The 15,744-nt window shown below is 54.5% G+C and overlaps 1 protein-coding gene across 1 annotated transcript in view; it reads left to right on the top strand.

Annotated features, from left to right (window-relative positions):
• Positions 1-9,146: 9,146 nt before the first annotated feature.
• Positions 9,147-15,744, top strand: part of FIBCD1 (fibrinogen C domain containing 1) — a 41,569-nt gene continuing 34,971 nt past the window's right edge. The window contains exon 1 of the mRNA XM_038375172.2: positions 9,147-9,621. Coding sequence (XP_038231100.1) covers positions 9,550-9,621 — 72 coding nt within the window. The 5' untranslated portion in view covers positions 9,147-9,549. The remainder of the gene's footprint in view (positions 9,622-15,744) is intronic.

Here is a 15,744-nt window from a genome sequence, read left to right as displayed (position 1 = left end):
AATCTGACCCCACAGGAGGATGGACTGGCAAGCTTCCCCCACTTCAGCCTTTGTCTAGATCATTTGTTTATTGTCTTCCCTTTCCCCCAAGTCCCCCAACTAGCCCCCTTGGAATCATTCACTAAGGGACCCCCTGCTCCAGAGACCTCAGCTTGGCCCATCAAATACAAGGAGACAGTGGGGAAGGTCCTGTGTGCCCGTTCCTGCTCGGGATCCGGCCTACATGTGAAGAGCTGTCCCAAAGAAATAACCCAATGACCAGGAGTGCTGGCTGGGTGAAGTCCCCCATCCCCCAAGTCACCAACTTCCAGCTTCATGGCAGCTGGGATGTTACGTGCTGCTGTCTGGCAGCTGCTCGTGCAGCAAGGAGGATTCCAACACAGCTGGCTGGGCTGGAGCTCCCAGCTGCAAGCATTTGGCCTCACAGGACAGCAGTTCAATGCACATTTCCATACACACATCTGGACGGAGTCTGAGCTAGTCAAACCTGTCCCACTTCTGGGGCTAACTCCCGAGCTCAGCGCCTGCTGCTTCTGCTGACTTCAGCGGGGGTTTGTGTTCACTCAGCACCTCTGAAAACCAGACTACGGCCAGGCCTTTCTCTGGCCAAACTCTTGGCCAAGTCTCTGGGGCTAAGGAAGGAGATCAGGCTCTGGCCACTCTGAGGACCCTTCCTCCTTTCACCCAGGGCCACCTTCACCCTGCCTCTCCTCACAAAGGCCTGTGCCCTTTGTCAAAGCTAACAGAGAGCCATGCACAAGCTGCCTGCATTTCCCACCCGCACTCCGGTGGCTCTGCGCAGCCTGGGGCTGGGAGGTCTAACATGACCTGACGTGCCACAAGCTCCCTTCCCAGCCAGCCAGGATGAGTCAGTCATTGGAGCAACACCAGCCTTGCTGTGAGTTGCTGATCAATCTGAATAGACAAAAACAGAGTTAGCAGCCAGGGCAGGGTATGGCTAGGAGTTATGTACCCACAGCTGCCCCCAGAGTGGCAGGGGCCCTGATTGCTGGGATCTCTGCGTTACTCCAGGGCACCCCTGTTGCTAACAGTTGGGGAGCCAGATTCTGCCAATGTTGGGTCACCAAGCCAGAAATTTGCTGTGGGAAGTGCAGGTCTGTGGGGCTCTGGTCACAGAGCACTAGCCTTTGATTGTTATGTCCAATGTATTTACGGTCGGGCCCGCTCTGTGCCAAGCACTTTCCAGACATTTGGGGTGGCCTGGAGGACCTCCCAATCAAGGAACAAACAGCTGAGGAGCTAGACCATTCCTATATGCCATCCTGATCCAATGCGCGCAGCATGCTAGAGTAGGACTGAAAGTGGCCAGGGCAGGAGATACAAGGAGGGGCTCAGGGAGGCAGGGCCCAGCATGGCAGGAGGCACAGAGGGCACTGGGGAAGCTGAGAAACAGGCTGGCAAGGCTGGGATCATTGGCAGAGCTACATGACATTTGACAAGGAAAGAAGTCGGGAGGGGCAGACAGCTGGGTGGGGAGCCTGGGGGAAGGATTCCAACTCCCTTCTCCACCGGTGGGTTCCTTTAACACAGCCTTGCCCTGCTTCTGCAGCTGGAATAAAACTCTGTGCATGCGTTGATAAATTATCCATTAGGCATTGTCGCCAAGCTGGGCGAGCCCGTCTCATGTCTGTAGTACGTTGCGAGCTTTCTCGCTGGCTACTCTGGGGAATGGGAATTGAAAGAATTATGTTGAAAGAACATAACACAGCCTGGTCCCAGCCAGTAGGTCTCCTACAGCAAGCACCCCGCCATAGCTATGTGTTTATTAGCAGGGTCAAGCAACCCAGCCAATGACAATGGGGTTTCCAGCAATTAACCTCACCCTTCTGCCTCCCCGTGAATCTGTTTAAAAGCTGGCTTAGTGCGGCGAGTTTCAGAGGCTGCTGCGAAGACAGGGGGTGGGGTGATCTGCCCCCAGTGCGGTACCCAGGCAGCAGCCAAGACTAACAGGCATTTCAACCAGCACTGTGTAAAAGGGGCTGGTTGTTTAAATGGATGGGAAAAGATTGCTAGCAGCCTAACCCTCCTGAGGCTTAGCGCTGTTGTGTGAGCTGTGAGGGGCCTTTCCTTGCACATGGGCTGGCGGATTGGTCTGTGGTAGGAGGCGGCTGAGACACCAGGTGCTGCACAAACAAGTAATGACAAGATGGTCCCTGCCTGGAAGACCTTGCAATCTAAGGATGAGACAAGAAGCTGGGGTGTCCGGAGCACGGTGCTGGATTTGCAAGCTATCGTTTAAAGAGTGTGTGCACATGAGATTTCTGGTGTGCTGGACTTAGCCTGCCTTGGGGTATTTCAGCAACACACCAAGGGCAACTTACAAAGAAAGTGATGGGGGGAGAGGTAAGAGCATCTAGACCTCTTTGAAGCCCAAGGAAATATCTGGTCTGAGTTTGGGATAAGCTTTTGGGCCCCATAACCGCCCTCTCCTCATTGTCGTACACAGCAGTGTCTGCACTCACTCCAACAGAGTTAGAGCCAAATCACCCATGACCCCTGTGCAAAAAGACACGATGGAAGGAGCCAGGCCATGCATACAATCATCACAACGGCCTATGCACAGAACCAGGCTCACGCCACACAGGACACACAAGACCCTTGCACCAGTGAACGTTGCTCATGAACAAATCGGCTTGACATAAGGATACTTTCATAAACACACACGCTACCCTGAAACAAGCCACACAGCACAACAAAAAACACACAGCTCAGAAAAATACAAATATAGGCCAAAAGAGAGAGAGAGAGAGAGTGTGTGCGTGTGTACACCCATATTTGGTACATATGTATAAAACGTATATTATATATAGCAAAATATTCTCAACACAAACCACAAACTCAAGGCACAGACAACCTCCATTTACACTGATAAATGCCATTTGCAGACAAAACAGCTTGACTCAAGGAGTCTTTTCTGCAAACACACACAACCGCACACCTGCCCCTCCCCACTTCTCCCAGCTATAGCCACCCCTCCACGATCACAACTGCAGAATCCCCAAACAAACCACACAGTGTAAGCTAGCACACAGAGCACAGACACGGCTCTCAAGCTGCACAGGGCACAAATGCATACCCCCAAGCAGCCCTGCACACCCACCGGCAAAGCAAAGTGTGCGCGTGCACCACCCCCCATTGTCCCTTGCCCATCCCCCTTAAATTGAAGACTTCAGCCTGTCACACATGGTAACTGTTGACAAAGAACAACTGAAAAAAAATCCATCCTGCCCCCCTGCCAGTGGCCCCCCACCCCTGCTATTGTATTATGGGTTTATGTCAAGGTATGTTGGATTCTAAATTAAATGTCAGAGCCATTGTACATTCCTGGCTCCAGCTGCAGCAGTTGAGTTGCTGGACTTGGAGAATATCCAGTTGTTCAGCTCAGCGTGCCTAACGCTGAGGTATGACAAGCCCATTGAATCATTCCTCGGTAGATTTCCAGGCCATGTGAAGCCAAGATAAATTTATTTTTAATGATAAATTTTATTGTCAGAGTTAAGTTGAAACAGCCTTTACATGCACAGGCTGGCTGCTACCAGAGGCTGATAAGCTGCAAGGTCAGAGCTGCCGGCCTCAGGGGTTGAGAGATGGGCCACAGGTGAAATGATTCGGATGGCCTCAACTCTGAATTTAGGGCCACCGCACAGAGCAGGTGAAGTATAAACATAAGCTGGGCTATCAGCAGGACTGGAACATGGGACGTTAAAAAGCAGGAACTTTTACCACTAGCGCTGAAGGACTCAAGGTTACAATTTTCAAGAGCTCTCAGCTGCCATTTAGGCATTGAAACAAGTCACCAGCTTTTCAGCACATTGCTGGGCTCCGGCTGGAAGTGTCAGCGTGAGAGCTGAGCACGACTGAAATCCTGACCTCAGCTTAAGTGAGGCTTTTAAGATTCTGGTCCCATATCCCCATGCTGGTAGCAGACTCTTAAACCTCTTGTGTGACCAAGCCATTAGAGGGAGACAAAGCCCAGCATTTCCCTAGCACGGAAACAGGAGAAGAGCCCAAGTGGTACCTAGACCGCTGCCCATGGTACAATTTGCCATTCACCAGTGCTGGGCTACAGGGGGTGGACGAAGATGGAGGGGAGCAAGAAGAGTTATCAGTGACTTTCCCTCCCTCTGCTTTGTCACCAGGCCGAACACCTGCCGCTGCTTGTCTGGGGATTACGCCCACATTACTGACAGCCGGACAAATAGCCACATGGCTTCTGCAGTGCCAGTGGCTGGACAGGGTAGTGCTAGAAGAGACATTCTAAAGGAAGGCGCGATGACCGACCGCTGTCATCTGAGGTCCAAATCCTGCAAGGCATTAAGTACCCTACACCTCTATTTGATGTCAGCTAGAATTGAGGACACTCAGCACCTTGCAGGATTGGGCCTTAAATTAAATGGACAGCAAGAGCGGATGGAATTTATCAAGACACAGAAGCCATCTTGGAACTCACTGTAGTAAATGGCCAAACTCCCATTGAATTCAATAAGAGCAAGAGCCCTTTGTGGGGAAAGCCAAGGGTAGGGGGAAACGTTCCCATCCTGGGGAATTAGATCCGACATGGCGCTCATGGAAAGCCCACGTGTTGCAAATTATAGGTGTGTATGTGTGTGGGGCGGGGGGAGGGGGACACAAACCAAGGCCCTGGAGCTTTTGCAACTAAGACTGGGACTGTCCAGTTTGATTCAGGGTGAAATTAACCAGGGCTCATCATCACTTCTGGAAGGGCAGACGTTTCACTGCAGGAAGCTGCCCAGGGGAAAGTTTGCAGGGACAGTCCTGAAATTGCAGGGGGCTTAGTTAATTGGCCCTGCCTTTTGTTCTGTGACCTTCTGGAATTAATTGTCATTTTCTCCCTGCCCTGCCTGACTCCTATTTGCTGAGCTCAGTGACCACAGAAATATAGGACTGGAAGGGATCTCAAGAGATGGCCCAGCCTCCTGCACTGAGGCAGGACCAAGTATTAGACCATCCCTGACAGGTGTTTGCCAAGCTTGATCTTAAAAACCTCTGTGGCGCCCAAGCGGATTGGCTAATTAGGATCCTAGCATACAATGAGAACACTAGATCTTGAATCATTCTGGCCCCATCGAGGCTGAGCACAGCCAACAAAATAGTCCATAAAGAACAGATGCTAAGGCAGAGCCATTCTAGCTCCCCAAGCACCTGAAAGCATAGCTGTACTACCAGCATGTGTGTAAAAAAGAAAAGGAGGACTTGTGGCACCTTAGAGACTAACACATTTATTTGAGCATAAGCTTTCGTGAGCTACAGCTCACTTCATCGGATGCGTGAACTGTAGCTCATGAAAGCTTATGCTCAAATAAATGTGTTAGTCTCTAAGGTGCCACAAGTCCTCCTTTTCTTTTTTGCGAACACAGACTAACAGGGCTGCTACTCTGAAACCAGCATGTGTGTGTGTGCACTACTGCCCTCTACTGGTGTATGGTGGACTTGCTAGTGTATTAACAGCCTTTTGCCAAGCTGAGCAAGCGACAGTTTCTGTCTGTTCGACCCTAGGAAGAGGAAATCCTTTTTGTATCTAAGGCTGAGGTTTTCCAATTGGGATCCCCTCCCTCCAGCTCTCATCTCCAGGAGGAGAAAGCTGGATGGGATGGTGCTTTGTGACTGTGGATCTATTTCCATTCCCTTGTTCAGTCATGTCCCCGGAGCAGAATTCCTCTGGGCAGCATCCACTGGCTCCCTAGACACCTTGGAGGAGCAGTGGGTGCAGTCGGGGGGATCTGCTCGGTGTCCCCCTCAAGCCCTGATTTTTTATCTTTAACGTCACTCCCACTCCTGGTTTTTTGTCCCCAGAAATCAGTGGTGGCCTGGACTTAGTGGTTCCTCCTCCCCTCCACCTGCCCCAGGACTGCAAATAGTCCAAACACATCTCATGCTAAGGTGTGGGGGCTTGGATGGTACAGCCTTGCCGACTGATGATTACCTGTCCATTCCCATTGGGGCACCTGGCACTGGCCACTGTTGGAAGACAGGCCACTGGGCTAGATGGACCTTGGGTCTGACCCAGTATGGCCGTTCTTATGTTCTGATGATGATCCAGGGAGGTTCTCTGGGCAGCCTTGCCTAGGTTCCTAGTGCCACCTCATGCATAGAGTGGAGTCATGCTGGGGAACAGTCTCCTAGACAAGGCTTCTCAAAGTGGAGGGAGAGAGACCAACTCTCTTCATCATACACCTTGTACCGTAGCTGGTGGTCTCAACACGTATTTGTTAGAAATGCTATTCTACACAGTGTGTTGCTTCAGTAACAAAACCATTAATAACATAATAACTGATATTCTGTACTAATGAGGGCCATATAAGCCCATGTCTAGATGCTTTGTCATTGATGTGTTTATTGTGAGTTAATTAGATCTCCATGTGCCCGCCTTTTATCTATTGGCTAGAAGAGTCTAGGACCAGGCAAAATATGACATTGTTGCAACTAATGTTCTAGTCTGCACATGTGCGTAACTCATAGCATGGAGTGTGTAGACAAGCAGATTGAGAACTGCTGAGGAGAGAGGAGAGCAACTGGTCAGCTTGCTTTCCTCTCTCTGTAAACCCACCTGGAATCTGCTTTCTGTGCTTACATTCAAGTTAAACACTTGGTGAATAAAACTGAAGCGATCTGTTACTTTTCAACACCCCACACTTCCTTTTACCCTCCACGAATCCCCACTCTTACGTTCTTGTTGAAAATCATGGGCCTTCTTCTGAGCTCACTTATGCTAGTGTAAATAAGGCATAGCATCACTGAGGCCAGTGGCATTACCCTGGTGTGGAACTGGAGTGAGATCAGAATCAGTGCCTGTGGGTTTATACTCTGCAATGCATGGAGAGCTGGATTTCCCTATCAGTGTCTCACTCACTTTCAGAACCTTGGAAATGTGGTTTAGCCCTTAAAACACAGGCCTGGGGTTCAGAACACCAGGGTTTGTGTCTCACCCTGGCCACCAACTTGTTCTGTGACTCTGGCAGCTCTCTGCCCTCCGCTTCCTCATCTGTAAGGATAATATTTATCTACTTCGCAGGAGATCACAAGGCTTAAATAACATGTATGAAGCCCACTGAGATGCGGGGGCAGGAGGACTCTCGAAGGGCAAAATGCTATTGTTATTCTGTGCAGTGATGCATTGTGGGAAGCATGCAAAGGGAAAATGGCAAATAAAATCAGACCCCGTAGATTACCTGGCTCTGTCCTGCTGGCTCGGTGAGAAGTGGAAGGTGCTGCTGCCTGGATGCTCACCCTAGGCCTCTCCATCCTGCACAGCGTGCAAGCTTCAAGGCAGCACCATGCTCTACGCATGACAGAGCAGCTGCCCTGCGGTAGTATGGGCGAATGTGGAGTTGCTTCCCAACACCTCTGAACCTTAGTTGACTGGCTCCAGGCAGAAATTTTACAGCATGGACCCATCTCTGCTTGTGGCCCCTGCTTAGGCAGTGCCTTGCATACACCACAACCCCTTTGGCCACAGGCACACGCATCTCAGGCTCATCAGCTATTGTGCGTGGTCCACAGAGAGGCTGGGACACAGCCTGTCCCACGCCCTGGGCACTGGAAGGAGAGCAGAATCCCCACCAGCGGAGGCGATAGCAGGGCTTGTCAACGCCCTACGCTGCAGCTGTTAGAGGGCGCCGGAGTCGCCCCTTTCAACAGGCCTGACACCGAGGCCCCTGCGTGGACACCAGCCAAGGAGCGAGTGGGAGCCAGCCTGGAGCTGGAGGAAGGGAAAGCACCGGAAAGCACCCCTTGGCGGGGGCGGGGGCGGTGGGGGGCTCTGTACCATTCAAACAGAACAGCTCAAAGGAAAAGGCAGGTGAACTGCACAGCTGCAGTGACCCCAGTAAGCCTGAAAGCTTCAGCTGTACATCAGATGGCGGCGGGAGGGGTGCACCTGCAGAGTCACGCTGTGCCCCCCACCCCAGCACTGTGCAGGGATACTAGGTGGGGTCAGTGCCCCCACTGCCTCTCCCCCTCTGGGCAGCTCTGCCCCAGCCTGCAGCTCTGGCACCTCCTGGCATCCTGGCACCCGCTGGGGAGCTGGGAGCAGCCGCAGGCTGGGAGGGAAGGGTCGCGGGAAGGGGCTGCCCGCTGCAGGCCCGCTGCGGTGCGGGGCAGGCTGTGCCTGGCATGGGGCTGCGGGTGGGGGGCGCCCCGGCTCCCCGCTGGGCGGTTCATTGCAATGGCCGCAGCTTCCCCGCCCACCGCCTGGCTCTGGCGGCGGCTCGCGGGAGGCGAGCGGCGCACGCCGGCCGCGCTGCCCCCTGGCCGCGGGGGGGCGCCCGGGGCTGCGGGCAGGTGACGGGTGGGGCGCGGGGAGGGAGGCTTGAGTGACAGCTCCCTGCTCCGCGCGCCGGGCCGGCTGCTGATCCGCCCGAGCTCCGCGCCCGCCGCCCGCCGCGCTGGGCCGGCCCAGGGCTGGGACCGGGTCGGCTCCGCGCTCCCGGCTGCAGCCGCGGCTCCTGCCCAAGCGGGCAACGGGATTACTCCGTGCTGCCTGCCCTGGTGGGAGCCGGGGGGGCAGAGAGGGGAGGAGGGCAGAGGGGTAGAAGGGGGGGTGGCAGAGGGGTAGAAGCGGGGAGAGGGGGCAGGGCAGAGGGGTAGAAGGGGGGGTGGCAGAGGGGTAGAAGCGGGGAGAGGGGGCAGGGCAGAGGGGTAGAAGGGGGGGTGGCAGAGGGGTAGAAGCGGGGAGAGGGGGCAGGGCAGAGGGGTAGAAGCGGGGGGGTGGCAGAGGGGGCAGGGCAGAGGGATAGAAGCGGGGGGGCAGAGAGATAGAGGAGCAGTGGGGCTCAAAGGGGGCAGGGCAGAGGGATAGAAGCGGGGGGGTGGCAGAGGGGTAGAAGAGGGGGCGGGGGACAGAAGGGGCAGAGGGGTAGAAGCGGGGGGGTGGCAGAGAGATTGAGGAGCAGTGGGGCTCAAAGGGGGCAGGGCAGAGGGATAGAAGCGGGGGGGGTGGCAGAGGGATAGAAGGGGGGGTGGCAGAGAGATTGAGGAGCAGTGGGGCTCAAAGGGGGCAGGGCAGAGCGATAGAAGCGGCGGGGGGCAGGCAGAGGGGGCAGAAGCCGGGGGACAGGGGAAAGAAGGGCAGAGAGAGGAGGGAGGGCCCGGGGAAGGGGAGAGCGGGGCTCGTCCGGCCGATTTAGGGCAGGGAGGAGGAGGGGGGCGGGGGATCGATCCAGGCCCCCTCCCCCCGGCTGCTCGGGTCTCTAGTCTGGGCGGCGGGGCTGTGCCGGGCAGATCAGTGGGAGGGAGGCGAAGTTCGGGGCCAGCCCCCCAGGCTCCGGCAGGGGAGGCGCAGGAGGCGGGGCGCCGCCAGCCCGGGGCCGGCGGGGAGAGGGGCGCTGCGGGTCCAGCCCCGAACGCGCCGCAAACTTTGCCCGACGCTGCGCGGAGCGAGCTCAGGGGCTCCGCGGGGCGGGGCGGCCCGGCCGGCTCCCGGGGTCTCTCGGTTCCCGGCCCGGGGCGCGGATTCTCCCCCCCCCTTTGAACCGGACTCGCTCCCGTCCCCCATCGCTGGCCCAGAAGATGGTCAACGATCGATGGAAAGACATGGGCAGAGCGTCTCCACTCGAGGACGGGCAGCAGGAGAAATCCCAGGTGAGGACGGGTGAGGCAGGAGCGAGAACCGAGGGGAGGCTGGGTCCCCCCCCCCTCCGGGGCAGGGGCTAGACAGCGCCCCCAAAACTTCATAACTCCCTGTGGGGGCCCCCTCTTTACCTGCATAGCGGAACACCCCGCGGTTACCCAGCCCCGAAGGGGGGTGCGCAGGGCTGCCAGGCGGAGTGGTGGATGGCAGGCTGCACGTTCGCTCCTTGGAGCCCTTGAGGAACGGGCAGGAACCGGGGTCCCTGGCTGGTGGCAAATTCGCCCTGAATTATTTAGGCTCTTTATTTACAGCGAATATCGCATCATGCTCTAGGAAAGCCCCTGAGAGTTACACAGGCAGCAGGTAACGGCGCCCGGGCTGCCCCAGCCTCCTCCCCTTAACTAACCGCTGCCCATTTCAAACACTTCGCTCATTTTTCAGAGGATTTTTGCATGTCGAGCCTGTGCTGGGGTCAGATCTGGCCCTGTTAATGTACAGACTCTCCCACCGCCGTCCCCAGCTGTAGTAGTCACTGGAGCCTGCCTGGCTGGTTAGAGCAGCTGAGGGGGAGGCGACTGGGGTGAAGGGGGTTCATACAGCACTTACTGCACCGCACGGGGGGGGAATCGTGGGCCGGAGCCTGCTTGCACCTCCCCGGAGCAATGGGCATGTCCAGGCCCGTGTGTGTACATGTGAAGAATCCATGTGCAAGTCAGGAACACAGCCTGAAGGCGTGCGTCTCCCGACATGGGCTGTGAGTCTCCCTGCATGTTCTGCCACATATCCAGGGGTGGATGGGCATGAACATGTGTGCAAGACACTATGACTGTGTGCATCTGCCTGTACTTGTACCTCTGAGGGGAGTCTGCATCACACGCTGCTTGGACCTGCAGAGGGCTAGAACACAGCAAGAAACAAACCTCCAACAGATGCTTCATAGGGAAGTGAAAGAAGCACAGAGGAAGAGCTGGGGAGGCTGAGATGGAGGGGTAAGAGGAGACATGTCCCTACAGCATTTCCAGCTCCCAGCATACTGGGAGGAGGAATCACAATAAGGAAGCATAGAACTCAGGACCATGTGGGAAGCTCTGGCAGTTGGGACCTGACTTCCCAAATGTACCAAGGGATCAGAGTCCTCTGCCATCCCTGGCACGATTGCTTCCCCTTGGTCCTGTCTGCCGTTGGCTGCCCAGCCATGTGTGATGGGGCTGGAGTGGTAGAAATGGATATGACCCTGGGCTGTTTGAGGATGGGGGGCACAGGTTCCCTAGGGACAGCTGCTTTGTTCTTCTTCACCTTCTACATTTAAATGTCCAGGCAGCATTTATGCCCCCCATTACCCAGATGCCACCCCCACTTCAGCAGCTCTGCCAGACCTGAGCCCTGAGGGTTCCTCATCCCCCCTCAGGAATTCACTGTGCCAACTTTCCTTTCACCCCCTGGTGAGGGTGAGTGCCACAGGGAGCAGCCTACCAGCCCCAGGGCCACAAGGGAGAGAAATTCTGTCCACAGCTCCCCTCCAGTTGTGCCCCATGTCCCAGCACACTCCTTGGAAGGTAGGCAGGATTATTATGGTCTGGGCTAGGGCTTCCCCCAATGGCAATAAATGGAGTTTCCCCTAGGTCAGGGTGAATGCTCAGCCCATGTGGGTAACAGAGAACTGGCCCAGTTCCCCACCCAGGCTGAACACCCAACACGCTGGGTGTTCATTGTGTATTAGAACAATCAGTGGAGTATGAACTAAAGCTGGGCTTTTCAAAGAAGCCATGTGTCCAGCTCACGCTGAGATTCAAGAGGAGTTGGGTTTTAGCTGCCATAGATTCCTTTGGAAGCCACAGCCTGGATCTTATTCATTTAAAGCCAGGCAGACTGTTTTATAGAGCAGGTCTCCTACCATCTGCAGCATCTCCCCAACTCCCAAAAGAGCTTTATGGTGTATAAGCACTACCAGGCAGGCTCGGGCTTATACTGTATTATGGAAGAGAGCAGTGTAAAGAGATCGAGTGGCTAAATTAATCACTGCAAGGCCAGTCCCCAAGGGGTGTTGAAATGAAGATCTAGTTCAAGATGAAATTTGAGACGAGATGGAGAGGGGGTGGGAGGTGTTGGCAGCATGGGAGCGGGGGGGTAATAGATGTAGCTGCACCACTGCAAACCTCTGTTGTCGATCCAGCATCAAACAAGACATGCATTTGAAACCTGTGTAGGCAATCAGGTCATATAGAGAGGTGGTCTGCAAAAGGAAAGGGCTGCTGAGTAGAAGGGCGGAAGAAGCCAGCCGGGGCTGGGGAGCGGAATAGGAAAGATTTGTGAGGTCAGCTGGGGGCAAATCCACAGATGGTCTCAAAAACCAAAACTGAACTAGCCCCTGAAGTGAGCAGGGGGCAGTGGAGTTGTTTGGAGGGGGGTTGATGGGGTTACGCTTGTTGGCCCAGACCGTATGAGCCCTGGGATGTGTACACAGGCGGTACACCTTGCCCAGATCCCAGGCCACTATGTTTGGCTGAACACAACAACATTGGCATATAGCACCAGAAGGGTGAACACCGAATACACCCAAAGGGCCCTATTCATAGTCACCTGCTAGACTGACCCTTAAAAGGGATGCAGGAGAGGGAAAAGGACCGATAGTTACAGGGGACCCTGCTGCTATGGTGCAAAAAGTCAGCTCTGTGGCAGCCTTGGGTTCAGGGATGGGCCTGGGCAGGACAAACCTGTAGCCTAGCTATTCAGGGGTGCCAATTACCTATGCTGGGGGCAGAACTAATTCCTGCAATTGCAGAATGCAGGGGGTACAAGCTGCAGAATGAACCTGCCTCAAAGAGAACAAAGCCACGGTCTCTGTGCTGATTTGCTTGTGGTCTAGGTGATCTGGTTAGGAGATGGGAAGAGAGGACATCCCGATGCCCAGAATGAGGTGGTTAAGGGGAGAGGGGCTTGTTATAGCCAGGCCCCCTAGGTGGAGACTGGACGATCACTCCGACTCTGAGCACTGCTCTGTCGTGGCACAAAGGGGGCACCTGAAGCAGGAGTATGAGGCTATGGGGTGGACAGGAGCAGGGAGGGCAACCCAGGAGTAGGGGTCTGCCTAGGACAAGGCCCAGAAGTGCTGATGAGAGAAGGGAGGCTGTGATGCGAAGGGAAATCAGTGAATGCAGAGGAGGTGAGGAGGGGCTGCCCAGGGCAGAGCTCAGTGCGTTTGGCTGTGTATGGGGTAGGGTTTTTGTGCTGCTGTGATTGGCACGTGCCTGTGGCGAGGACCGCCTTAGTTGGGTAGTGTCCCATCACCCTGGTGACTGATAAATTAAACAGTCAAGAAGGATGATCCCCCAAGAGCCAGCTAGCCCCTGCATTGGACGATCTGACTTATAAGGATCGGAGCATCTTCCTCACCCTCTGCCTGATTCCAGCTCTTCTACCAGCCGCTCTGCATTGTTGCTCCCAGAGGTGGCAGATACACCTGCTGGTGAGGTCAGAGAAGACCAGCTGCAGCCACCAAGTACAGACAGTGAGCGCCTCTGCTCTGGGTGCCCCTCGAGACAGGCTTCTTCCTTTTCCTGACAGGCAGCTATGGAACAGCTGCTTGCGTGTGTGAGACAGTATGCATTCCATGTGGCACTGCAACCCTCTTCTGGCACATGCCAGCCAGCTCCCATGGCACACCGGCTGAGGGGTGCAGGGGCGGTGCTGTTTCGCAGGGCTGGAGGACTCTGTGTGCTCCAGAGACAAAGGTCCCAAGTGCATCTTCCATCCTGCTGCTGAGCATGTCTCTCAGCAAGTTGGGATCGGACTGATGTCCTGTGTGTCTGTGAGCCCCTAATTCTCTCTCACTCAGCACGAGCAGAACTGTTGCAGGGCTCATGGGCGATGGGACCAGGACGGAAATAGGCAGTACATACAGGCACTGCACTCGCCTTTCCTGGATTGCTGGAGTACAGCCCTTTGCAAAGACAGGCCCTATGGAGGGGTCCTGGGATCAGTCCCTGGGAACCACACTCTTTGGCGCCATCTGGCCCTTTCAGATAGCTTCCTCTTCAGAATCATCTTTGACGCAAGGATAAGAGTCAGATACAGCAGGATCGGGGGGGGGAAGATACCCCAAAAGCAGGGAAATCCCCTCTACCCTCACATGCTGGCTTTCACAAATCAGACCCAGGGTCTCCTGGCTGCCTCCGCCAGCTGAGCTCCTGGGCTGTCTCCTTTACTTCCCAGGCGGACGCCTGCTCTTCGGAAGGGGACAATCCTGCTCTCGTGTCTCTATCATTATGTATTCACCAGCAGCGGCTCATGAGGCAGAGCTTGAGAGAATGCAGAGGATCACACACACGACTGCTTTGGTGACCCAGCTCCGACCATAAGACAGCCAATCTGCGGCTCCAGCCGCTGTGCAGTGAAAAGGGTTGGGTGCTAGGCCAGCCCCCTGCTGCAGCCTTGGAGCCCTGGTCATTAACTCAGAAGCCAGCCTCTCCACTTGCTGTCGCCGCATTTCACCAGTTGTTCAATTGCTCCACTGGGCAAATGGCCATGGTTGGAGTTTGAAATTTACCTGCATGGGAGTGGCAGCTGTAGCTGGGGGCGGGGGGGGGGGAGGAGAGAACTTCCTTGCACATGTCACAGTGAATTCCTTGTTGAATTTTGTAGCTTTTGTCTTTGCTTGACCCAAGCAATTGCCACACCTGGTTAGACCTTCACTGCCCCTAGTTTGGTATTTTGTTTCAGCCAGTGGCCAACTCCAACTGCTTTAGAGTAAGGTAGATTCACAGAACAGTCATGCAAGTGAAGTTCTGTTCACAGAAAGCAAATTTTAGGCCCAGGGCGGGGTTTCGTTACATCACGAGTCTAAATGTGTTCTGCAACTGACTGGGCAGAAGTTAGTTTACAGATGTGTCATCCAGTCTGGGACAAAAATGGCAGTTCAGATGCTTAAAGAAACCCCAATCCATAGGCCAAAGTCCATTCACAACAATTCGGTGAATGTATTTGCTAAATAACAAATAGTCACCGGCAGACCTTGGCTTTTATAGAGAGAAAAGGGGGTTTGTAATCTGGGACTCCATATTTTCCATCTTGGACATCCATTTCTCTGTGGTACCCCATTTCCAAAGAGCTAACTCCTAGACATAATGGGTCAGATCATCAAGGATCTGAGCCAATGCTCCTCTAACGCTAAGCAATGGAAAATGACCCCAAATCTGTCTCCCAATGTACCCAAATCTCTCATAACCCAAGCTATGCCTTGATTTACCAAACTAACCTGAAACTGTCCTCCTTGAAGCAACAGACCGTGCTGCCTGATGTGCAGGTCTGGATTAATATGTTACAAACACAGAGCAAACGTGGTAACCTGTCTTCTCTCTGAAAGCCTGCCTTATTGTCTTTGACATATTTCTTTTTAATGCACAGAAAGCTGGAGTCTGTGACGAGCGCGTGGCTGCCTCTTTAAGGATGTTCCTGCAGACTGGCTTCCCACACAGCCAAGTGCTGGTGCATTTCATGTCTGCTGCTTTGCTCTCCTTTGGGTGGATAAATCCATCCTGAATTCTGCTGCATGTCTCTGATAGGGAAGGAGTTATTTTTGGTTGGGGGTACAGGGAGGGCCTCCGCTTTGTCTTCCATGTATTCATCCAGTCCGCAGTTGAGTCACCTTAATGCAAATGGCTGTAGGGCCATGAATAAAGGGTGGTTGAAAGAAGGTGTCACTCCAGATAGACATGCAGGAGGGAACAGTGCCTGGGAAACCTTTGCAGATGCAGCAATTTTGGTCTCGTTCCTGGAGAAAGTCATCTTTGTCTCTTTGAATATGCAACACTTTCCCAGCCGTCAATTCCTTGTGACAGCTGCAGCTAGGGTCAGAGGAAAATCATAGCCTCAGTCCTGCAGGTGTAATGAAAGGGGGAGGCAGCCAGTGGGAAAATGGGGAGCTAATGCAGTCGCGATGTGTCAACCAGCTGACAGTAGGGCAGAAGGGAGCTGGCGCTAATGGGGATCAGATCTTTGTGCCTGATGATAGATAAAACCTCCCTGCGTCCCTCCAGGAGCAGTTTGCACAGACCAAGAGTCCTGCAGGTGAATCCAACAGGTATCGCGGGAAGAACTCACACAGGGAAGAGACAGCTCAAGAGGAGAGAGATGCT

This window comes from Dermochelys coriacea, chromosome 16 (genome assembly GCF_009764565.3).
Source record: "Dermochelys coriacea isolate rDerCor1 chromosome 16, rDerCor1.pri.v4, whole genome shotgun sequence".
Classification (NCBI taxonomy): Eukaryota; Metazoa; Chordata; order Testudines; family Dermochelyidae; genus Dermochelys; species Dermochelys coriacea.
The sequence above is the reverse complement of the archived record's forward strand: the minus strand, read 5'-3'. Positions and strand labels throughout refer to the sequence as shown.